The 26,058-nt window shown below is 35.7% G+C and overlaps 1 protein-coding gene across 2 annotated transcripts in view; it reads right to left on the bottom strand.

Moving 5' to 3' along the window:
• Nucleotides 1–232: 232 nt before the first annotated feature.
• APAF1 (apoptotic peptidase activating factor 1) overlaps nucleotides 233–26,058 on the bottom strand; it is a 31,044-nt gene continuing 5,218 nt past the window's right edge. The window contains exons 6-27 of one of the 2 annotated variants that reach the window (XM_084206397.1): nucleotides 23,898–24,010; nucleotides 23,248–23,379; nucleotides 22,608–22,846; nucleotides 21,502–21,669; nucleotides 20,586–20,717; nucleotides 18,607–18,720; nucleotides 17,872–18,050; nucleotides 16,350–16,476; nucleotides 14,303–14,428; nucleotides 13,581–13,712; nucleotides 12,805–12,930; nucleotides 11,677–11,838; nucleotides 11,280–11,408; nucleotides 10,410–10,535; nucleotides 9,471–9,590; nucleotides 8,711–8,836; nucleotides 8,233–8,358; nucleotides 6,723–6,842; nucleotides 6,269–6,394; nucleotides 5,401–5,526; nucleotides 4,813–4,959; nucleotides 233–1,837 (exon numbers count right to left, since the gene is read on the bottom strand). In XM_084206397.1, coding sequence (XP_084062523.1) covers nucleotides 1,694–1,837; nucleotides 4,813–4,959; nucleotides 5,401–5,526; nucleotides 6,269–6,394; nucleotides 6,723–6,842; nucleotides 8,233–8,358; nucleotides 8,711–8,836; nucleotides 9,471–9,590; nucleotides 10,410–10,535; nucleotides 11,280–11,408; nucleotides 11,677–11,838; nucleotides 12,805–12,930; nucleotides 13,581–13,712; nucleotides 14,303–14,428; nucleotides 16,350–16,476; nucleotides 17,872–18,050; nucleotides 18,607–18,720; nucleotides 20,586–20,717; nucleotides 21,502–21,669; nucleotides 22,608–22,846; nucleotides 23,248–23,379; nucleotides 23,898–24,010 — 3,040 coding nt within the window. In that variant the 3' untranslated portion in view covers nucleotides 233–1,693. Of the gene's footprint in view, nucleotides 1,838–4,812; nucleotides 4,960–5,400; nucleotides 5,527–6,268; nucleotides 6,395–6,722; nucleotides 6,843–8,232; nucleotides 8,359–8,710; nucleotides 8,837–9,470; nucleotides 9,591–10,409; nucleotides 10,536–11,279; nucleotides 11,409–11,676; nucleotides 11,839–12,804; nucleotides 12,931–13,580; nucleotides 13,713–14,302; nucleotides 14,429–16,349; nucleotides 16,477–17,871; nucleotides 18,051–18,606; nucleotides 18,721–20,585; nucleotides 20,718–21,501; nucleotides 21,670–22,607; nucleotides 22,847–23,247; nucleotides 23,380–23,897; nucleotides 24,011–26,058 lie in introns of those variants that run through there. The other variant, XM_084206398.1, reaches the window with a different exon arrangement.

Below are 26,058 nucleotides of genomic sequence, written 5' to 3'. Positions count from 1 at the left end.
TCCTTCTGTTTCCTTCACACCCATATTTAAGACTGTTACTCACCTCTGAAAGCACTTTTGATGCAGTTTGCAGAGCAGCATTATGTTTAGACTGGAAAAAAACCACAACAGAGGATGCAGCACTCCCCCTCCCTTCCAGGTATTAAAAACACTGACTCAGGAATTCAAATTCATTTACAACTTTGGCCAATATTGCCTGGATCATCTTTATTAAGTACTGTACATACTTGGAATACAAAACATCATGGTCTTTTCTACTGAATTTCTTCTCTTTACATTTCTGCCAGCAGTAGTTTGATTATACTGACCCGTATTGAACAGCACCTTAGAAAGAGTAGAATTTCAAGTTGGAAAAGAGGAAAAATGGTGATTGTCAAAAACAGGGAAATACTAAGAATGCCTATTAAATTTTATGAAATGCACACAAAAAATACTAGAAGTAAAAATTTCAATATTCAGTACCAGTTGAGATACTCCCTGTATCTTTTTTTACTGTACTTTTTACAATCAAGTAGTTAAACAGTGTTCTACTGCCAGCTCCAAAAGTATGAAAATCATATTAATGCTTGTGCAGTTGCTCATAGCAGTTGAGAGGCATTTGAATAGAAAAAGGCTTACTAGGTACCAAATAAAACATTGCTACCCAATTATTCAGAAAGCATTTGTCAAGTACAATTAGTACAAAACATTGATATTTCTACCCTATATTGAATCTATAAATAGACTGCAAAAATTACAAAAAAAAAAAAAAACAACATTAAAAAAACCCCATAAAATATCACATATTACCAGGCAAGAGATCAACTGGGCATAGAATCCCATGTAAACAAAGCTGACAACAGTAAAGTGTCTCCATAGTATAAACTGAATATTATTTCCAAAAGAAAAAAAAAAAATCTAAAATTCACACCTTCTTATCATTTTCAATACATAACTTTTGAGCCATTTCCATTCTCATTTTAGCTGGTTAGCTGTACTCATCCTTTGACTGGAAATGTGGCACAGTCTCTTCCACTTCAATTACAATATTGAATTTCAGATTTTGCTGTGAGAAAAGAAGACTCAGGATGTTCCCTTTAATAGGAACAGCTCATCCATGTTACAATGGGCTTTATCTCCACAGGTTTGAAGCGTGAAGGTTCTTACTGCAAGTGGGAGGCATAGCTGCTGTAAACTGAACATCATCTCAGTTTGATTTGAACATCAAGCACCAACATGGCTGGTTCCACTTTGCACATGAAGAATGCCCCTGCTTCTTCCCATTCTGTACTAAATGAAAATCCTTGCATTGCACCAAAAAAAATGGGTTTTTCACATCTTGCACAATTGTGTTCATGGCTGGAGAGCATTTAGCCATCAACCTTAGCATAAAATATTTCGAAGTATCATACGCTTATTCTTTCTTCACTGCTATTAACATTAATTTCTACTAATTTGAATAAATCTTAATATAATTTCCTTACAAAACCAGAAGCAACATACTTAAGATGCAAATCAAGATTTAAGGATCATAATAATTCTTATTAAAAACAAGATTAAATGCAAGTTCATTTGAAAAGACATGCATAAAAGTACATAAATATACATGAATACAACAACAAAATATAATTCACAGCTGAATGACTGTCAGACAAAGCAAAATTTTCTCTCCAGCTTAAAAAATTAGTTATCTTGGCAGTGTTCAGACCATTAATCAGAACTTCTGTAATACATAAAGAATACCAAGATTATCAACAGTCACATATACTTTGAAATTTGGGGACACATGTATTGACTTGAGGTTTGTTCCATTTGTGTAGAAGGTTTGTAAGGATTCTCCAGAAGTTACATTCCACCACTATAAAAAAAATAATAAACACACTTTCAGTTAGGTGAAAGAAGTTCAGAATAGAATCTATTAACAGGCTAACCCAGTTGACTGCTTTTACCAAAGAGGTAGAATTAAAAATAAAACCATCAAATTAAGTAACAGTAAAACCAAACAGTCTAAGTAGAAGAAGTTCAGGACTAATTACTAAATATAAGGCTTTCAGATGAAAAGAAACTTCAAAAAGACTGAAGCCGTTAAATCTCAAGAAAACATACAAAATAAATTCAGGTACTGCCCCTTACCCCATCACAAAATGCAATCAATAGACATAAACTGCAATATGTCCAAACTTTTAAGAATTACGTATTTTCATATAACCAAATGAATACATGAAACATTCATGCATCTGGCAGTGTGCCAGATAACTTAAAATATAGCTGAATTAAAAACTTAGCTAGACACACAAGAGGATTGATCATGTACATGTTTGAAACCATTTGCAGGTTTTTCAGTATGACTGACTTCTTTTTCAGTGAGATTACAATTAATATTTTTCAGAATACACAGTTAATATTGACAACAAAGAAACCAATAAACCTGCTACCATAGTCTGAAATTTCCCATTTCTCAGAAAAACTGTAGACCAATGCAAAACTGGACCTAACACAATCCAGCACAAAGCTGTTATTCCATTGTGCCAGTAAGAACTCTACCTTCTATTCTGGCAGCATTTGAATGCAGCAGCAAAATACCACAACAGATTACCTTAGATTACCTTCAGCTTTGATCACATTGAAAAACAGATGGTATTACTACTTTTCAGCTTACTCATCTCATGAAATATTTAACATTATAGTTGTGCACATAATACAGATTTGCAACTATACAACTACAATGCTCTGATTTAGGAACCACTGTTCCTAAAGTGTCTGTTATTTGATGGAAACCCCCTCAAAAAAACAAAAGAGAAAAAAATTAACCAAACCAAAAGTGGATCCTAATGAGCTTTTGAACCTTTGTTCTGAATAAACGAGCAGGTTCTGTGCCAGTGGGTACCACTCACACAGCAAGTTCAATAGTACCCAGGTGGATACACCTCATCTGAGACTAAGATGACTCATTCATTCAAGTGTCAATCGCATAATTCTACATCCAACTCAGTCCAGCTTTTAGGGGTCCAGACTCCTGAAATGTTCTGGACTTTCCCTGACTAGTATCTCCCTACAAAATGGCTATGTGTGTGTGTTTGCATGCACATCATACACATCTATCTGTAGATCCTGAAAGAGAAGCAGAAATACAATGCTTTCAGAAGACATTGTCATTGAAGATGGTCCCACGACTGGGAAAAGACAAATGCCACACCCACTTTCACTAAGAGCAAAGAAGGTACTGGGAACTACAGGTCAGTAATCTTCACTGCAATGTCCAGAATTATTATGGAACAAGTTTTCTGGAAGTCATTTCAAGTCCCATGAAAACCAAGGACGTGATCTTGAACAACCAGCAGAGATACAGCACAGGTAAATGATGCTGAAGCACCCACTGGACTTCTGCTGACAAGAACAGTGTCTCTCCAAACAGCATGGCAAGAGCAGTGGATGTGAGCAACCTTGACTTTAGCCATGCTGACAGTATGGTCTGCCATAGCACCCCTACAGCCAAACTGGAGGGATAAGGACTGGCTGAGTGGAATACAGGGTAGGTAACAGAGTGAGCTGTTAGTTCAGTCACTGTGTGTGGAGCCCTGCCCAAGTACAAGACAGACACTGACAAACTGGAGCAAGTCCAGCACATGGTGATTAAGGTGGCTGGACACCTAGAACACATGTCATGGAAGGCAGAGCACTGCATTTGTTTAGGAGGCCAACTGCTGCTAATAAGAGGGTTAGAGATAACAGAGGTTAAACATAACCCTCTTTTACAGGGCCCAGAGGCAATCCTGTTGGATTTGGGACAATATTTCATGGGCAAGGCCCTAAATAATTTTACCTAACTCTGCAAACCATTTCTAGCAAGGGGCTGGACTAGAAGAATTCCAGCAGTTCCTAACATCCTAAACCGTTCTACACTCCAAGAAGCATCACAATGCCATACCATATAACCACAGGATAAAATGAGGAGGAAGCTAGAAACAGAAAGTATGTCTTGTTCTTTAATATAAAATGAACATCAGGAGGTGCTAAGTTAGAAATGTCAACTCTTTGTTACATGGTTACTGACTTCAAAGAATTAGTCTGATAGCATGTCTAACACCTAGACACTGACCAACAATCAGCTAAACTCCATCCCTCGGAGGTGAGAACTTTGCCACCTGTCATTTCACACACACCTCACCTTTCTAATAACAGGTGTTGGCTATCACAAGGGGGAAAAAACCAACACAAGACCTCATGAGAAATTTAAAATTACAAAGAACATTCACAGACCGAAAAAAAGGCCATCTCTTCCCCTTGCCCAAAAAACATATGCCCAGTAGATGCCTGAACCAATGAAAGATTGATGAAAATACTGATTTCCTCCAAATACTACTTATGAAATGTCTTTCAAGGCAGAAATCATCACCCGCAATTTCTTCTGGATTTCTACTTATGACAAAATTTAAACTTCAGTATCTCAAAAAAAAAAAAAAAAAAAGAAGTCTGATATAGAGCATTTTTCTGCTCACTATAATTGCTGTCAAAAATGAGTAATATTAAAGCAGACAAAAACTATTTGAATCTTTAAAATTAAAGATGTTAACGAAGGACATTGCAAATGAAAATCTGAAGTTAATAAACACAGATGGTATGGAGTTTGAAAACAAACCTGAATTCTTAGAAGACTTTTTCAGGGGACTTGCAGATATGAGAAGAAGTGAAAAGTGCTAGACCATCACAAAAATGAAGCAGCTTTGTTTAAGTAAAATGTTTCAGGTCTGTTTATTGAATTAGTCTTAGTTGTCCTACCTTACTGCTAATTCAGTAAGGTATGACAGGGTATTGTTTTACTTCCAGGCTTACCTTAAGATAGCCTCCAGATGACACAAGCATTTTACTGTCAGGAGAAAAGGAGAGGTCTGTTACCCAACCCCCGTGTGTTGGTTCTCCTTCTTCTACAGTCACTGGGGAGCAGAAATGAAGTAATGCACCTGTTAAAACATCCCAAATCTGAAAGAGAGGAAAGAGTATTTATAGAAGGAAACTTAACAGGGAAAAAAATGCCTCAAATAAGGAAACCTGAAATGCATTTTCTGTATTAGAGAAAAAAAAAACCAACTTGTAAATATAGATTCTACTTGAAGTGACAAAATAATTTAAAAAAAAATCTTGTCTTAGAACTGTACCTTATATAGAGGATTTAATCACACATGCAATTCACAGTAGAATTATTATTAAATCATGTCAAACAGTTCCTTAGCATTCATGGACCATAAATCTACCAATATGGTTAGAAACTACTGCCTCATGTGGCAAATTTTGCTATTTTCACCCCAATGTTCACCACAATGCTATGGAATCAGACATGCAGTACACAAACTATAAGAACTCTTCTGTCTGTGAACTGACAATCAATGGAATTCTAAAATAACATCAAGCTTAGAGCAGTACCCTTATTTCTCCTTTGTCATCTCCAGTGGCCAACAGTTTGTTATTAGGAGAGAAAGTGCAGCACCTCACACAGGCTTCATGGTCTTTCAGTTCATGAAGAACAGATGAACTTTCAAAGCTCCATATCTAAATGGAAAACATTACAGAGGAGTGAAAGACAACTTCAAAACCAGTTATGATTTCTTCTAAAAGGCTCATAAGGTAAATAAGACTTTTGATACATATGCATATTTGTATGTGAATTTATGTAAATGTATTATACTGTAGAGTCTGATTTTCTTTTTTATTACCTAAATCACACAAGAATGCACTTGCTACAAATTACTGAACTGACTGAATGTATCTTTCCTTGGAATATACCTTTTAATGAAACCTATATATTTACAAGGAAGTTTAAAGCTGTTCACAGAAACAGGATTCATCAATCACTTGAAAATTATATTTTAGAAATCTAATGGAATGTTTTAGGAACATAATGGGGCAGCCCTAGCTCACTACTTTGTGCACCTGCCTTCTGAACCTATGAACAGTAACTTCACTGGAAGTCTCAGAAATTTTTCTTAACTTTACAAATTAAGAATGCCAGGCTATCAACAAATCAATACAGAGAAATAAAGTGTTCTGCACAAAGCTGTGCATTAAACACACATTTTATTTGTACTGAAGCCACTAGGCTTAAGTTATATCCAAGATCAATTGCAAATGGCTGCAACAGCTTTAGTAACACATTGACAGATATAGGAAATTTAAAACTAGAAATACAACAGGATAACTTGAATAATCCCTAGTTACCTCAAAATGAAAAATACAAACTACTTTTCAGGACAAATAAGGCACCATTTTTATCTCTGTACAGAAGGTAACCAACCTTTGCAGTTTTGTCAGCAGAAGCAGATGAAAATTTACTACCATCAGGTGAAACAGCACAGGAAAGAACAGCACCTCCATGACAAGCAAAATCTTTTTCTGGGTTCCCAGTAGTGATATTCCAAACCTACAGCATATACAGAAATAAAAAGTTACTTTTTTAACACAGTAATAAGGTAAAAACACATCTTACACAACAATATATAAGGAATAAAACTCAGCTAGATAGTTCTAATGTGGCCAACATTTTGTTATATTCACTGGTATAGTTAAAATACAACAGTGCAGATCTTACTGAAAACAGAAAATCCACAATTTTATTTTAAAACTCAGCTTACACTTTACAATTGATTCAGTAAAATGTGTGCCCACACAAAATTCAGGAAATACCAAATGTTACAAGAGACAGTCAATTGTGTTGGACGTGATTTTTCAGTTCACAGCCTTTTACTCACCTTAACAGTTCCATCAAATGACCAAGAGAGAATTTTTGAATTTTCCAGAAGTCTAAAATCCTTGATTGCTTCCTTGTGCCCTCTTAGGAACACACATTCACTCAATTGCCAATTCCATACCTAATCATAAAAATCAAATACGTTTTTTAAACGGCAAACATAAGAAGCATGAACTAATTTTTTACTTTTAAGTAATGGGACTAATAACAAGTTATGGTAGTGGTAACTAATTAAAATGTTAGGTATTGAAGTGGTCCATAATGGAGATACTGAAGATTGAGGGTGCATTTAATAGTCAACCTATGACAGAGTTCCTTATAATACACATATAATCTTATTTCTAAAGTGAATAAAAACAAAAGTGAAATAAAGTGAAATAAAAACAAAAAGAGAAAACCAATAACTTTCAGGCACCTCAGTAGTTTGGGATTTTAAATCTTTGATTGTCACAACATATAGATGTATTTCGCCTGGTAGACCTCATGTTTTGCTTACTTAAATTAGATTTCTATTTTTAAAGGGCATTTTTAATGAACTGCCATTTTGCTTAGCCATTTATAACAAAATGACACTTCTATTTTTAATTCAACTATTCATTGCAAAATGAGTTATGTGAAATTTTTTCTTCAGAAACTATATAATCATCAATTTAAGCTGCAATGATTTAATAGATCTCAAAGGAGCAGGTTTCCTGCAGCAGGGTGAACAGAAAGCTGTGTGTGCAGGGGACAGTCCCGGGGGTTCAGCCCACCAGAGGGAGCTGAGGGCCAGCAGAAACGCTTTCCACGGCAGACCCAGGAGAAGGATCCCAGGCTGAGGATCAGCACCCAGGAGGTTTTGTTTAAACTCCAGGTTCGGCTGTGTGGGCTCCTGAAGGCTCCTGAGCAGCTGGAGCACGTGCCTAGGGATCCTGCCAGCACTCAAGAGTGCCCTGCAGGACAAACCAGGGCTCAGCAAGCTCCAAGTGAGACATGGATCTTTACTGCAGAACTGCAGCCCTGAGGTGGATAATGCTAACACAGACACACCAGAATGCACCCCTGCAGCAAACCCACCTTGCAGAGAGAGGCAGAGGTTCCTAACTCGAGCCACATTAGTGCAGCCACTCTATTTCTAGCTGGTTTTCAGCACTGCACTGGACAGGGTGGGCACACCAGCGCTCACCAGCACCCTTTTACACCATTCCCCAAGACAGTGAAAGCAAGCACAGTGACAGACCTACAGCATCCCAAACCCTCACTGCAAAACTGCTGAACCACCTTGTTTGTCAGCAAATGTTTCTGTAACTCTTCTCAAAGCCTTTCTAGCATCCCCAGCAGTAAGAATAGAAAATCTGTAATATTCATTATCACATAAGGCATAAATAAAAGCTACACTTTCTACAGTCCCTTGCCCCTGGATGGAGCAATGCAGAATACAGTAGTCATTTACTGAGTTTATGTTATCTACAGTATAAAAGCCCTTTATTTTAAGTAAGTTACAGCATAATCTTTTTAAATATTGCCCAAACCTGTATAACTGAATCATGAGCACTTGAGATGAGAGTCTGACAGTCGGGTGTAAATCGACAGTGCTGCACAGATGTCCTGTAGGCCTCCCAGGACTTCAGAACCTTCCCATCTGACAACTGCAGTACCTTTATAATGAAGAATACAATAATTGCATTTATTTCACACACTTGAGGAAAAAAAGAACACGCAAATTCTTTCTTAAATTACATGAGATTGTAAATACATGATTTTAAGTCACTGAATTGGAACAACCAAAAATTCCTATTAGCTTAATCTGGGTAAAATGAAATTCAGAGCTTGATTATTAGCATTACCTTTAAGTCATTTTAATTTAGACATCACTCACAAACATAAATTGAATTACTATATTGAAGAATATGATTATATGAAGTCATCCAATAACATTTATTTCAAAAGAAAAATCATAAAGAAGACTGTTTTCCCACTGTTTTTAAAAACAGAATTAGGATTTAATACCTTTATTGTTCCACTCTCCTGTCCAAAAGCTGCAAATTTAAGATCTTCACTTAAGCAACAGCAGGAAATAGGGGATTCTTGGGCTGCTGTCTGCATAATAACGTTGTTTGTATTTCCATTGATAAGCTGTAAAATAGGAAGGTAATTAAGGTATTACAATAATTTAAAATTTAAACTTATATAAATTACCATATAGAGCTGACAATGCCAAAGGGAACAAAGTATGAACTTTAAATTGCGAGTTACTTTCATAAACCACTTTGGATATTGGTGTACTTAGCACTTGTTGTGGAAGGGCCCACAGTAGTGAGAGTGTAGCCACTATTTCCTTTAGTGCAAATCTGGGCTCACACCTCTCACTGCCCCAGTTTGAGATGATTCCTTCAGCTGTTACACAGAGCTTTGGAGCATTACAGAATTTGCTGTGTAACACCCAGTCTACAGGTGCTGTACACATTACACATTGCTCTGCACATCTGAGCCACCCGGAGGGCCCACAGACCCCCATCATGAAGGGATGAGTTCTGGTCCTCTGCATCCAGACTCAGTTTCAACATCAGCATAGAAATTTCCCCTCAAACCCCATTTTTTCACTTACTAAACTAGGCACAGTTTCTAGATACAAAAATATTATCGCACACTGAGTCATCTGCTACAGATTCAACTCTTGAAAGCCAAGAACAAGAGTGCTTCCTCAGTTTTCTACTGAGATTTGCAAGTAACAGTCAAACGTACTTAAATATTGGTAAATACCCCTTACTTGTAAATTCTTCTGATTGTAGATGGCTAAAATCATCACTTCACCATTGTGAAACACAACATCAAGTTCACTCTTCAGCACAGCATCAGAAGACTTGCACACCTTCTTTGTTTCCCAGATCTGTTAAAGAACACAGTGTTTCATTAGCTTTATTAAAGAACAAGGCAAAACTTCCTGAGTAACAGCACCTGAAACCAATGGCTTATAAAGTTAAAGCAACACTGACTTTTTAAAACACTGAAAATGATCCTTCTATGGTTCTTGATACTGGGGAAAGTTGTGCAGTTACTATAGTGATTCCAACAGATGAAATAGAACTTTTTATTCCAGGCTGACTAAAAGACTTCCCTGTGTTTAGAGTCATAGCTGTAATATCCAAAATTTTCTAAGAGCAGCATTAAAACCCAATTACAAAAAATATTTCAATTGCTTTCAAAATTTCAAGAACGTATGTGTTAACCTGGGAGAAAGGGAAAGGTTACCTTGGTAAGATATATTTTCACAGGTTTTAATGAGACATTACAATTACAGAAATGTATCATAAATATTACCAGGCAAATATACCCAACAACAAAACATATCAAGTCTGCTAGAATCCCCAAAAACCTTCAAAATTCCCAATTCAGACAAAACGTAAAACAAAATTCAAGGTTATAATTACTCTTGAAGTCCAACCAAACTTTAAATAAATCATATAGATAAAGAGGAAATTTAGATAAACAGTAAATAAAGCAAAAATGCCAGCACATTTTACTGCATATGTAAATTACTTTGTAACAAATATTTAAATTTATATTGACTATAAACTTATATAAACAATACACAAGTATATTTTTATGTATTTTATATACTATTTTACAATAAAAAATTCCTTAAATGGGTGACATAATACCTATCTAAATTCAGATCTTTCAAAAAAGAAAAGTTAAGTTATCTTACACGTATTGTCTGGTCATCAGATGAAGTCAGAAATAAAGATCCATCTGGTGAAAATGTCACACAGTGAACCCAGCTCATGTGTCCTCTGCAATATGCCACTCTGGATAAAGACTTAATATTCCATAACTACAAGAAAAATATGAAACAAAACCTCAAAAGTATTTAAATTGCATTTACAGTGAAAATAGTGCAAGTGGACTAATTACTTACTAAGACAATTACTATGTCTTCAAGTATTTTCTTAGCTCTTATTCTGAAATCAAATGTAACAAGAACTGTGCCTGCTTATCAGATTTCAATGGTCAGGGAAATTGAATCAGCAGACTCTTTGACTGCCATGATTTTAAAAGATACGGGGGAAAAAAAAAATCACATTATAAAGAAAATACAAGTTCTACTTGACTGTACAGATTGAAAAACCTAAAGATCCTAAGACAACAACAAAAAAACCCAAACTAACCCCAACCCCAAACTTGATATTTGTACAGACCTACTCTAGCCACGCTAGCCTCTAAGTTATTCTAGATGTTTCCTTCCTTCTTATGTACCAGCCTACAGGAGGAGAGAGGGTTTGGTTTGAGTTAAGCAGTACCCCTGAGAGTGACAAGAGTAGCTTTAGATACACTTAGTAGGCTAGCCTAGTTTTAGATAAATGTGGGTTCCATCATCCAAAATGAACATGTAACTTTAAAACATTATTTCCCAGCTGGTATTTTAAATTTGGGAAGCAAATGAAAATTAAAAAGAAGGGAGTACACCAAAAGCCTGCTAAAACCAGCATTTGTTTTATCTCTGCATACAGGAAACTATCAGACAAATGTACCATTTTAAATTGCAAGTAGCCTTCAGTGCTATATGGCAGACACTTACCTCAACAGAGCAGTGAGACAAAGCAACTGCTACTAACTCATCCCCAGGACAGAAGTCACAGTATTGGATTGTGCTGTGATGGCTGACAGTGACTTGAGTTAACAAACCACACGTGTTGATGTCAAAAAGCTGTGAACACATAATTGCAACAGAAACCCTGTTTGAATGACTTCACTACTGACAAATGGCTTATATGCCTAACACTCTACATTCTTGAATTCAGAAGGTATTTCTCTTAGTCACAGGTTTGTTGACCACATATTCTTATTTGCTCACACTTGAAATCAGGCACTTCTGTCTGAAAGACCTTAATGGCCTGGAATTTTATCTTTAATCATAATTTCTACCTATACTGTAATACACTACCTCCAAAAGATCACAAAAATGAGGTACTTACCAAAAGCTTATTTTTGGCTACCACCAAAATCATGTTACCATTTCTGGACCAAGAGCAACATTTTACTAAAACCTCCACATCATCTGGTTGTTCATCTGCATTTTTAAAGAAATCTTTTATCTCAATGCTTTTCAGTTCATTTCCTGAGCGTGCTTCCCAAAGCTGGAATAAACAGAAAATAGACACAATCTATTGGCTGTTGTAGCTACAGAATACAACAGGGGAGAGCTCCCAACTACTTCTTAATAAAAAAGGGCAGAGAATAAAATACAAAAGCCCTTTGTAACTTTCCCTAGTCAACAAATAGCATTAGAATCTTCACAAGTCCAAATTTTTTATATACTAAAAAAAGGAGAAAAACAAATTAAGAAATAAAAACATACCACAAAGAGGATTATGCTGTAGCAGAACCTCCTTGGGTTTTTCTCCCCTATCATTCCACTTACAATGCTGCCTGAACTTCTACTTAAAAAAAGAATAAAAACAAACATAACACCTGCTCTGCAACTCTGTAAAGAATCTATTCACCTTGAGAAATCTGGTACACATCTAGATTTGCACCTTAATTTCATTGAGAGACCTGTCAAAAATCTAGGGAATATTCCTATCCTCTTCACCATATTTTTCCTTATGAAGAACAGCTACAGCAATCCTTCTTTCCTGATACTCACACTCTCAGAAAAACACAAACTTCTCAATTTTCTTCTAGAGCATATAAGAAAATGGCACATGGAAATTGCTTTTAATTTTTATGTCTTTTGATGATTCATTTTCAGAGATGACAAAACTTTCAATTAACCTAAAAATTTATTACTATTTCTGGTTAAACAATTTTTACTCCCCGCTCATGTTCTCTTAACAAAGTGCATTAGGGGGCAAAAACATTCAAAATGAGGCTAGTTAGAATTTATTTGCAACTACAAGCAGTTGACTTTTTTTCCCTGGTACTGGACAAGCCATTTCAAAACCCTGCATTACAAATGGGACCAACAATCAACTGTTTCAGGGTTTAATTCATTAAAGCTGATCATGCAGACACAAAATTTTCTTGTACATATTTTGCATTTGATGCAAAACCTGCCCATCCATCATCAAAACAAAAGGATGCTTTAAAAATGTTCTGTATACCTTTACTGTTCCATCTGTCGAGCAGCTAGCAACATACTCATCATTTGGTGAAAATCTGCAGTGATTGACAGAATTTTCATGACCTATCATCGTATTTCTACAGTATTTTGCATTCAAATCCCAAATCTGTAAGAGAAATAAACATATAAATATCATCACATTAATGAATTATTCAAAACCAGATCGTTCATTCTCTTCTCAAAATCATACACTGGCAACCAAAACACCGCTTTTATTTTTTCTTAGTTTTACCCACATGCTCATGGACTGGATGCTATGCCCTGGCTACCCTACAATTTACCTCTGTCTGGTAAGATGCATGAAACCTAATAACACCAGAATTACATATATCTAGTTAAAACTTTCTGTACGGTGCAGACAAGGCCCCTGACCAGCACAAAATTACTGAAAGATTCCTTAGACTGAGAAAAAAAGCTTTGTCCTGCCTCATTCCTTTTCAGCTTACACACTTCAACAAAAACAAAATCTCTTAAGTTAGTCTTGACCAGTCTGAATATCATCAGACCAAAGCCCTCACCTTCATGCCCTACCAACAGAGACTTGCCCATTCTCCTTTGCTGAGTATAAACACTCCATTCTGCCTTGCTGAAATCTGATAACAGAGCTGTAGTCAATACTCTTGATCTGTTGCTATGTCTCCTCTACCAGGCTCATTTAAAAAAACATTACTTCACCATGTTTAGATAAATTTCTACATCAACAACTACCCTGCTATGACAAACAGCATGAGAATAATCTCACCCTTTTCCACTTACTTTGATGAAAGTGTCATTTGAGCAGGTGGCCAGAAGGTACTGACCACTTTTGTTATTGAACTGGCAGCAATTGACCTGCTCAGAGTGTTCTTCATACACACACCTACACTGGCCTGTTCTTGAATTCCAGACCTAGGCAGAATTAAAAGATGAAACACACTTTTAAATATATTTAAAGTAATTGTTTTTCAAATCTGGAAATTATGCCTAAAACATTTCTAATAATACCTCAAAAATATTTTGACGAGGAAAGATGATATATTTAAATAAAGAAGCAAGACATTATAAGGCAAAGGTCATATTCAAATTAGAACCTGATAAATCTGGAATTCCAACAAGATTTTGCTACTTTAATGAGGAATTAAAAATCCCAGCTATTTCACAGGTAACAGAAAAGAAGCATTAAAAAAAGAGCTATGGATAGATTCATCTGATGTTATGAACAGGACTGGACTCACACATTATGTTCTAGCTAAAAAGAAACATCAGATGATACAAATAAAATGAGCGGCTAATTCTGCCTGCATGATGTTAACATTAAGTATCTTTTATTTTACGTAACAAGTGGGTCTTTTCTGTTTGTCAAGTATTAAATCATCCACGTAATATTTAAGACAGTTTAAAACACCTTTCGTTTTCTTTAGAATCTGTGCTGAGTTAGTTAAACAGAAATTGAAATTGTGAGTTTGAAAAAAAGAGTCATCTTTTCTTTGTTCCCTTACCTTAACTTTTTTATCACTTGAACAAGTTGCTACAAATTCACCATCTGCAGAAAAAGCGCAACAGAGTATTTCATCATCGTGGGCTTTTATCTCCAGGAGTCTTTCTCCACTTTCTGCTTTAAACACCTAAACCAAGGAACAGTAAAACCTTATAACTTGCAGACAGTTTGAAAACATGTATATAAGTTTCTTTTATCATCTCAAACAGCCCTCTTTATGTAAGCTCTTTAAAAAATGGGTTGATTTTTGAAAGCATTCATAATTTCAGGGACAACATAATTGTAAAGTCCTGCAAGGATGACAGAAATTGTAGGAGAGAATTAGCGAAAATTGATTTTTCAAAATACTTTTGTTCTACCCCCACTCTAAGCTAAGAGCCATGCCCTTTCACAGCCTATTTTAACAGTAACTGGAAAACACAATTTATTTACAAAATCTAAGATATTCATAAAACTACAAATTCCAGTTTTATATGTAGAAGACACCCATACATCTAAAGTAAGAATTTCAACAGAATTGATGATTGGAAGAACAAAAACCCAAAAATAAGTAGGGAAAAACTGATAGGAAAATTGTCACACATTTCAACCTGAAGTTTGACATAGGCAATGAAAAGACAGTTGGGGAAAAGTGCTACATATGAATCCATTTCCTCAAATTCTGGGATTTAACTTGACAGTGTGGGTTGGGCAGGGAGTGGAAATCAGGTGTCTCTTTCCATCTTCGGTTACATATTCTTAATTACTAAAACAAACCACAAGGTGTTCTTCACAGCACTTCAGATTTTTTTTAATTGAACAGAAATACCAATGACAATTAAATGGTTGGTATTTGTTCAAATAAGAACATAAGTACTGAAGTAACAAGAAATCTACCTTCACAGTAAATTCTGCAGAGTATCTGTTCTTAATCCAGCAATCATTTTTTAAGTAGCCTTGAAAACTGAAAAGCTTAAGCCATAATTAGAAAAAAACATGAGTAAGCTCAAAGTTTAAAAACAAAAAAGGATTATAGTTAATTTTCCTATCATTTCTTCAATGAAAGTTTAGTTTAAATGTAATTGCAATCCAGAGATTTTCTTGGGTGCAAAATGAAGAAAAAAATAAGCAATCTGCAGTGTCAATAATGAGGCCATTAAGTACAGAAGCCCAGCACAGCAACTACAGCACAGCATGAGTACATCCACCAGGCATCTCCTCAGTGGATGCCATGATCATAATTCTGTACAGGCCAGCAAATAAAATAAGCAAATAAAAAACCCAGTAACAACACAGTAAGTAGCCAAATGAGCAGCAACTTAGTACTCAACTTCTCAAGCATCCAAAACAATACCAAAGGTTTGCAGCAAAGCTGTTCTTTTCCCTTACCTTTGGCTGTCTGAATAAGGGTACTTTACCAGGTTACTGGCTGGCTGATTGCTAGTTTTCTTGAGAGCTGGCTGACTCCCCTCCAGGCAGACTGCTGGCAAATTTATATTAGTCACGTTCCTCTCTGTCTCTTCTAGTCTGCTTTCTAAGCACTTTGGGCCTGTATCCAATTTAATACCATCCTCTGCTTCAGGCATTTTCTCCACAGATGTATTTCTTATGCATTAAAGCATTGAACTAATTAAACACTGAAGTAGCATAACATCCACTACCATCTCATATAAATAGTAAAGCTGTACCAAAAACATCTTACTGCTATTCAGTACTGTAGAAGGTCTACTGTGACTGGAAATAACTTTTTTTGCAAGCAATTATTAAATAAGCTGGGGTGCATTGCTGGGCTGTGACCTTTTCCATATCATCTCACGTGCACACATTCAGACAGTGAGGGCATAAACCCTAAAATCTCACCATTCAGCTCTTGAAGACAATGCTTACTATTCTGAAGATGCAACTTGGCATTTATGCAATAATACATCCTTTTCAATCATTTGTCTCCAATTACCATCTAGATCCAAATATTTCCACTTAGCAACAGAAGAAAAGTGACAGGACTGTTTAAGAAATGTTTTTTGAAATAGTACACAGCACCTCTTTTGACTCATTCACAGGTGCCTTACCTGAAGAGTTTTATCAGCTCCACATGATGCTATTCTTTGTCTATCCTTAGAAAAGCAGGCATGGTAAACTGCATCTCTATGTGGACGAACAACCAGACGGTAGAGATTTTTCAAGGATTTTTTATTTCTACAGGGTAAGAAAATTATTTAGATGAGTGCCTTTGTATTATTCAAAATAATCTCTAAGAAGATTAACACTTTTTCACACATCTTGAGCAGGAAGCTTTATAAACAAACAAAACCCACTACACCCTACCTCTCAGTCTTCATACTGAACTAATAAAGGAAGCACAAATTCCAACATTCACTCAAAGGTTTATATTGTGCTCCTACAGTTCCAGCTTAGATACCAAGAAAGATAACATTTTTATGATCTGAAATATGCTATTTCCAAATATAGACCTTTTCCTGAAAATTCTTGTTCTGTAGGGGAACTCTTCCTTTCCAAGCATATTAAAAAACACTAGTAGATCTGCTTAGATCTGTGCAAGTTTCCTTAATTTCCATGACAATGGCTCAATTCTTATCACTAGATAGCTAAATAAGATCTGTGACTATCACCACTTTTCAATTACAGATTAGGTACAGGATCTAACTCACCTTAAATGACTCTTGCCTCACTTCAACAAAAACTTAAGGGTTAGTAGCAATCACAATTATTCTGTTTAGCCAGATCTTAACACAGACAGCTGGCACTGTAATGAGATGACTTGGTGATGAATGATCAAAACCTCTCTCCCCCGAACTAACTGGATATTGACTCTCCTGAACTATGCAATTTCCAAGAAGTTTTGCTAAATAAAATCACCAAATATTCAAAGAAGGGACTAATCTGCCTGGCTTGTGCTATAATTGCTTGACATGGAGTCACTCTGTTTTATAAGCACCAAGTACTACAAATATCAGAAGAGAAATATCAAACAGAATCAAAGAGAGTTACGTGGTCAAATGACTATTGGACAAGGCTGGGAAAATGTGTAGATCTGGATACCTTTTCCTTAAACAATTTCCAAAAATACAGTAACAGCAAAGAATTGTTTAAATAGGAGAAGTTTCAAGATTGTGTAAAGATTACTATTTCACATCTTGCTACTTTATAAAACTTTGCAAGTTGGCACAAATGCTCTCCTTTTTAAAGTCACAGTTTACTTTAAAACCTAAAAACATCCACTAACCAAATACTGGCGCTACAATTCTAACTCTAAAATAAAACTACTTAAAGAAGATTCAAAGTATCATATTGTCATCTTTGAATTGTTATTTAAAAGGAACAATAATTGATTACAGAAGTAAATATTTTACTCAACTTTTATGTAATTATTGCTAAGTTGTCACCTTACATATCACACGTTCCCCTTCTGCCACAAGTTCTTGAAAATTATTACACCTTCTTTCCCCAGAAGAAAAGACCAGCAGTTCTTACACAGATCATTTTATTACCATACATGGTATTTACTTGCACATTAAATGACTTCCTTGGTCAAGGGGTCAGCATATCAGCAGATGGGCTGCAGCTACTTACACCCACTCCAAATAAAATGTTCCTGTTTCCCTTTGAGCGTGCAGCCTGGCCTGTTGATACACCTCTGATGTCTCTGGCTGGCACAGACCCAGCTGAATGATGTCAGGAAACGGCTGCCGTCCAAGAAGGTGCCCATTTAAGGACAGAAACTCCTGGAAATTCTCACGCACTGTGCTATCCTAAATACAGAGCAGACATTTGATAACATAAGTTTACCTTGGGATTTATTTCCTTGCTTTTTAAAATTTCTATACAGCTTCTTACAGAAGCCCTTAGCTCTATTTTCCTATTAAGTTATATTAGCAAATACATAGAGTAGATTGAAATATTTCATTATCCTATTCAGAAAGCACTATATCCTTATTTTTCAAACAAAGAATACAAGCAATAGTGCTTTATTCAATAAGCAGTGTGAAATATCAGAAAGACTATTCCAAGTGGTCAGCATAATTCTACACGTCCTCAAAAGCAGAGTACCTTACATATACCCCCCAGGTATTGATCACTATAGCTATTGAGTTCCATGGCCAACCACTTACACACTGAAGTTCAAACAAACAGAAAACTGAGTTTCCTTCATTTTTATCTTCTCTGGGTTCAATTTAATATTGGTTTCATGCTTTGGTTTTGTAAGCTTTCTATACACCTGCCATATACATACATCCAACCAAATGCAATTACAAAACAGAAAATTGTATTTGGAACCAACTGATCATTTACCTTTTAAAATCATACCTTTTGATCCAGGACTGAACTATATTCTACATATTCATGAATCAGGTGAGCAGGCCCCACCAATTCTGTTTTAGCTTTAATCCAATCTAAAGAAAACATAAGATCACGGAGCTCCTAAAAGAAATACAAATTTAAGTTCAGAGTTTAAGTTTCACAACAGAATCTACTTAGGGGGAAAAAGAAAAACACAGGAAATACATTATGTATTTATTATACTTTGGTACAACTGTCTCTGGTTGAAAACCTAGGCAGTTTCCTGTTTTCCGCATCTTAATTGTTCAGTTATAAAAATTCAGTGTACAGAAGGCTAAGTTTGTTATTTCAAACTGCTCTTTGATACAGCTAGTCAGACAGGAGATGGAGGTACAGAGCAATTCTTGACTTCTGCAGCACACAAGACTTGTTTTTATGACTCTAAAAAAGCTTCTTCTAGTTCAGTCTAGCAAAGATCACTGCTAATAATGATTGTTGATCTTCCCAAGAGATGCTGAAATTCCTAAAACCATTGGTAAATGATCAAGGGAGTCCTGCCATAACATCCTTTCATTCCTTCAGTGCTCTGGGTTGTATCATATCAGGCCATATGGACTTGTGAACATTCAACTGATCCAGCCAGTCCCTTAAAATGTCACATCTGTCCCCACAAGTGAAAAGTCCCTGTTCCCACACTCATGGTCCTCCAAACAAGGGGGCTGGGCATACAAGGTCTAAGAGTATTATTAAAGAATCATTTTAAAAAAAGCATTGAACTTTAACCCTATTAGTCAGATGACCATCTTTAACAAGCATTGGTACAATGTTTTCTTTAGCTCTCCTCCAGAAAAACTGCTTAGCAGCAACACTGCACAGGTGTAAAGCATATTCCAATTTAAAATCAATAAATACCACAAAGATTAAAAGATTATCATCATCAAACAGAGAAAAAGTATACCTCCTAGCTTCATTAGCCTTCCAACAAGTAGAAATAATTTCTAAATAATGAAAAATGAGTGATACATAGAATATAAACTCTAGGAAGCATATAGTCACAATGAGCAAGGCTAAAGACTTCTGAGAAGCTAATTCTACAAAATGTAGAAAGACTGCCAATAAAAACATTTTCACAACACACTGAAACTAAAGATACTAAGATATAAATATGATTCAAAACACCTAGACTTGTAACCAACATTAATTATGAAGATTCCTATAGGAGATAAATCCAGGAAGTGTATTATATGATAAGTCAGATGAACCATCTTGAAAGAACCTCAAATGAAAAGGATTGAGTACTTCTGAAATAAAGCAATTTACAACCATGACCAAACACTATTCAAGACATTTGAAACTCAAATTCAAGTGAAACTACTAATTATTAATCTTTCTGCATGATTACCTTCTCATAATAGCTCAGTATCTAAAGAAGAGTAGCTGGCAAAAATGACAGCAATTTTTTTAAGGTGCCAAGACAATTCTGGAAACAGGAGACTTGCCCATCTAGCTCTTGATGGGGCTTTTTTGCTATTGAAATCAGATAATGAATTTTTACACACAAATCTCTATGACATAAGAGGAAAAAGCTAACAAGACTTCTGAAGATAAAAAAATAATTAACTGATAAAATGCTCTGATGAAATCAATTTACTCGTATTATTACACAATAAAGAGAGCTTGGGTTTTCAGAAAGGTTTAGAGAAAACTTCTTATTAAAGCTGCTTAAAAAGGAAAAGAAAACCACAAGCCATTATGATATAAAATAGGAAATCTTCTCAAGCACTGGTTGAAAAGACCAGATTTCTACCCTACCAAGGGTAGAAATAAAGCAATTTTTGTAAGGGACAGCGATTATCAGCGGACCTCCTAAAGACTCTATGTGGAGTGTTCACCCAGCTGGACTTGAGTCAAGGGCAAGAGAGGCTCAGCTGGGAGAAGGCTTGGAGGGAAAAGCAGAGGTAAGAGTGGGTGAAAAAAGGAGGCACAGGACACATATCAGAACCCACCTGCTGCATTTTGGCACCTGCCATGTGATATGCTAGAAAGTTATACCAGTACATGCAATCCTCTTGAGACAGAACAGGTGTATTAAGCTTGTAGTATTTCTTGTACTGATTTACTATGTTTTTATGTAGCTCCTGCAAAGTGAAGAAAAACACACTTTTGGCACTGAGGAATTATAAGTATTATTATTACATTGTAAATAGCATTGAGGAATAATATTATTTCTCAATTGTAATACATTAACAAGTGAAATAAAAAAGCTTACCTTCCAAAAACTGTACACCTAACCTAATTTACTGCTAAAGACTTCTCCAGAAACATTCTCTGTATATTGAAAGACAGAAAAGCAAGCTGTTAATCCTCCTTCTCAGACTGAGATTAGCTACCAAATCTCTCCTCATCTTAAATGTGGGTAGCCAACAACAACAAAAAAAAAGGACCCTTCTAAAGCAAGACAAAAAACTTGCCTTTTCTTCATATCTACTCTTTCTGCCTTGTCCTTCAGAACCGAAACTGAGCCCAACTTACAGGTCATCTTCCTGAAAGTACTGCCTTAAATTGAAAAAAAAAAAGGCATTTCTCTGCATTTAAGAAGTAGTTTTCTATTCTGGTAGGGCTTTGATGTCTTTGGAACCAACAGTGGAACATTAAATCTCCTGCTAGAAACATCTGATAGAGAAATACTGGTTATAGAGTCTTCTCTCAGTGCAGTCTCTTAGCTGCAGATGGAACCATCAAGAAATCCCCCCACAGTTTCAAACTGAAAATAAATATTTTTAATTGGTCAGCTTTAAGTTTAAATTTGTTTGGACCTATGATATGAAGCTACTCAGGGTACCATTTAACAAAGCAACATTTTCTGAAAAATGCCCAGCTTCAGAGAGTAAAGTAGAATGCAAGTATCAGTTGACATGTTACCTGAAGCTGGTTGCGATTCTTCTCTGTGAGAAAGTCAAGCTGAAGATCATGTAAATAATAATGGAATGACTTCCCATTACGATCACAGAACAACAGTGATTTGTTAACAAATTCCTGTAGTATATCTTCAACTTCTTCAGTTTCCATATCCCAAAGAATACAGAGAACCTAAAAAATATTTGCATATAACAGAGAAGAGAATCAGAACCAAGTTGTAATATGATTTATATGAATATTATAAAAGGCTACCAATTAACTGTCAACAAAACACATACTAACAAATATAGACACAAAGGGTAACCAATTCATTAAGTTACCAATTCCTTCATACCAAACCACAGGACAGATATTAGAAGTTAACCTATCTTTTGTCTACTTGCGCTGATTTACGGTGACCATAAAAGGAAACAAATTCCACATAACAGTTTTCAAGCTGTCAGTGGGCTCAATTACAATGTAATTAAAGAACAATATACAGAATGCAGATTAAGCTCATGTGGTATTCACATTCTTTGAATAGAGAGACACATAATTCTCTCTCCCAGGATTTTTCCTGGGGAAGGCAGTGAGAAGCTCAGAGAAGAGGAGAACAGTTCTTATCTCTACTTGCTGCTCCTGTTTGGCTCATGTGGAATGTTTTATCGAGATTGTTTACCAAGGTGGTTTGTTAATTGGGTTCTGGTGATGGTTGTTTGGATTGATTGGCCAATTGGGTCAAAGCTTTGTTGTGACTGTCCGGAGACAGTCACAAGTTTTTCTTTAGTAGTATCTTTTTAGTATAGTATCTCTTTAGTATAGTTATAATATAGTATTAGTGTAATATAACATAGTTTAATAAAGGATTTGTTCAGCCTTTTGAAATCATGGAGTCAGAGCATCGATAAACTTAAACTGTATGAATGCTTATTCAGTTATGATTATTTTAGTTTCACTACTAACAATACAAGTCATGATGTAATAATGGAACAAATCTACCCAATCTAGCAATTATTATTAAGTCACATACCATAGAAGTTATACATGACAATTACAAATTTTGAGAATTCATTAAGGTTGTTGTTTGTATCTCACTAAAAATCACAAGGTTTCTGCATTGCTTTTATTACCTTAGTAGGTACTTTAACATCTTTTGGGAGAATAGAGAGGTCTTTATAGTAGTCTTTGTAATTGTCATCCAGTTGCTCAACACTTATGGACATTGCTTCATCAAGGGCTTCATAATCATAGGAGGAAGATTTTCTTATTCTTCTGAACTGCTTATTCTGCAGCTGCCTGAGATAGTATTCCCAGCGGCTCGGGAAGTCTCGGAGTAATGCACCTATCAAGGATATCACGAGAGGAGAACCTGAAGGAAAAGATGAAATCAAATTTAGAGGTCATCAAGGAATACTATCCAAGAGTTGATGGTCACATGACTGAACAGGTAATATTCCCAATACACTGATTGAATTCTTGAGGTGTGGAGCTGAGATAAATAAAATAAACATTCCATGTAGACATTTGCAAACTCCCCAAATTTAAGTGTAATTGTGGTGCAGATAAAATATACTGAAGAAAACTACCCAAAAATCAACATGAGACTTCTGCTAAGCTTAAAAAACCTCCAAAATATTTAACAAGCCCTTGTATTTTACTTAACATATATAGTATTAAAGGATGTTCCCATCTTTATTTTTAAGTCAAAATATAGAAGAAAAAAATATTACATTCAGTGGTAAATTGTACAACAAAGAGCAACTAGAATACCTTTGCATTCTCTTACAAGAGAGTTAGCCTGTTCTGGAAGATCTGATATTTTCATATTCACAAATAGGGATAAAATCTCCAGTCCTTTCTCATGTGCTAGTCCACTTTCCACATGAACCTCGTATTTATTGCCTAGAAACAGAAAGACAGAAAAAATTTCAACTAATACAAAAAAAAAATGGAAATTCAAAGTATTTTCCAACCAAAATCTGGAGCAAAGCTTCTTGACTTTTTGCATAGTATTTTATAGGACTAAGAAGAGTATAAATTCTACTTATCAGAATCAGTTTGCATTAGAGATACATAGACAGAAAAAAAACAGACTATAAGCTAATAATTACAAATGCATTATGGGCAGTCACTGGCGAATAGTGTAGAGATAATCAGTCTAACAGCACCAGTGTCATAGAGGTTAATTTCCTCTGTTGAGAATTACTGCACTCATCAATGTAAACATGTAACTTTTGAGATAAGATACAACATTTGTTTCGCAAAGAGCATAAAGTCTTTCAAAGCAGAATTCTAAAACCTCGCCACTTGTGCACAGATTGATAGACAGAGTCTATCAGATTCTTTTGAAAGCTCACAAGAACAAACTGCAGACACAGCCACACAAAACCTGTGGTGCAGGAGAGGAAACTGTTCCTTACCAGCCACAGCATCTGTTACACTCCTGTCCCTGCTTGTGATGAGTACCTGACATTGATTATCAAAGGCTTTTAACACCCATGAATCCCAAATGTCATCCAGGACCAAAAGAGACCTAGTGAAAGAAAAAATACTTCAGATCAACTATTAATGCTAAAATAAAGTATTGCATTTTCATAAAGAAAAGACATTTTCATAATTTACAAAGTATCACTGCATAATTTTTATATTAGTATGCAGAATATCTTAATAGTATGTCCAAAGAACAGTAACAAAGCTGGTAAAGGGTCTAGAAAATGTCCTAAGAGGCACAGCTGAGGTAGCTGGGGTTGTTTAGTTTGGAGAAAAGATGGCTCAGGGGGATCCTTATCAATCTTTATGACCTGAAAGGAGGTTGTAGCCAGGTGGGAGATGGTCTCTTTGCCATGTCTCAAGTGGAAGGATGAGAAGAAATGGCCTTACATTGCACCAGGGCAGCTCAGATTAGATATTAGAAAAAATGATTTTCTGTGAAAGAGTGGTTAAGCACTGGAATAAGTTGCCAAGGGAGGCAGTGGAGTCATTGTCTCTGGAAGCATTCAAGAAGTATCTGGATGTGGCACTTAGGGGATATGGCTGAGAGGTGATTATGGTGGTGCTGGGTTGATGGCTGGACTTGATGATCTTGAAGGTCTCTCCCAGCCTTGGTGGTTCTTTGATTAAACACTGCAAAAAACTGAATGCAGTTATCTCAAAAAGGTATTTACCATTTATTATTTCATAGCTACAACTGAAGTGAAAACAGTGTTTTGGGAAACATTTCCAATTAGCAGATGCCAGGAAAACCAGAAATATTTACTGGTTTTAAGTCACTAGGTATCATAAATTAAGAAAAGAGTTGTATAGAACTAGATAACTCTGACACAGGTAAGTGATGAGCTTTGTGGGAAAGCACTTAAGTTTCCTTTTGACTCAAGAGTTTTCAATTTTCTTCTTGTATCTGTAGAAAGCTATATGAGACTAACCCTCTTGTGAAGCAATTGTCTTGAATGGCAAGGCTCTTCTTACATAAATGACATTTCATACTGACTACATATTCCAGTTGTATGGCCAACCACATTTGTAGGTTCCTAGATGGAATCTCACCAGAATAACGTACAGTAGACTTCCCTACACCTGCCTATATATGACAGAGAAGTTACTGAAAACTGTTTTTAAAAGACTGGGTTTAAGGGAGCAAGAAGTCAAAAAGCCTAGCTGGCAAGAAGATGTATGAAACTAAATAACAGTTATTTGCCTTCAGTGAGTATTAGCTATTGACACCCAATCCTACAAATTGTTTACATTTACTTTGCTTGTTTTTTAAGGGATGGAATTTTCCACTCCACTAGTTACTGGTTAAGATGTCCAAGTCTCACTGAAGCGTGACAAAACTTCCGCATTTTTGTTCAGCTAAGTGGCACTTACTCCAGTGAAGCCCATAAGTGAGGATTTGATCCTCCTTAAAGAAGTGCAAACACATCAGATCATATTCTCAAAGATACATTTAAGTCTTGGATACCCCTATTTCATTTTTATACAGCTTTTCTATTAATAACCTTTTGATAAATCAGAGGGTTTACAAGAATACTAGCATAGCCATAAAGGGCTCGTTTTGTGGCTCTTTCATGATTGAAAATATGATGGGTGACATGAATTATAGCCTGATTGTATGTTTTTAATTAATCTGAGCACTTCAAAGCCCTCCCATTCATTAGGCACCAGTGATTTCTCTCCTCCAATCACACCAACAAATCTTAAATTCTAATTAGGAATATTTTAAAAAACCTTATAACAAAGAGAAACCAAAACAAACAAAAACACACCCCAAAGCAACAAACAAAACCCTGTGAAAACAATCACAGGAGATTAAATTCTGTAACTTCTTATTCTAAAGTATACCATAGTTTCCATTTTTCATTTGACTAATAATTTAATCCCAAGAAACATACTGACTTCAAAATTTGAATCCTTTGTCTAATACTTTATTCCCAAGAGATGTACAGCGTTGGCTGTCTGCATCCAGGTATATCTAAAGTGACTTCTTGTTGCCAAAAGAATTCCAGAACCATCTGCTTCTCTGGTTCTGGAAAAACCAGAGAAGCAGAACCAGCTTTTTCCCAAGCTGTAGTGAAGCTTTGTTTC

This window comes from Fringilla coelebs (genome assembly GCF_963513975.1).
Source record: "Fringilla coelebs genome assembly, chromosome: 5".
Classification (NCBI taxonomy): domain Eukaryota; kingdom Metazoa; phylum Chordata; class Aves; order Passeriformes; family Fringillidae; genus Fringilla; species Fringilla coelebs.
The sequence above is the reverse complement of the archived record's forward strand: the minus strand, read 5'-3'. Positions and strand labels throughout refer to the sequence as shown.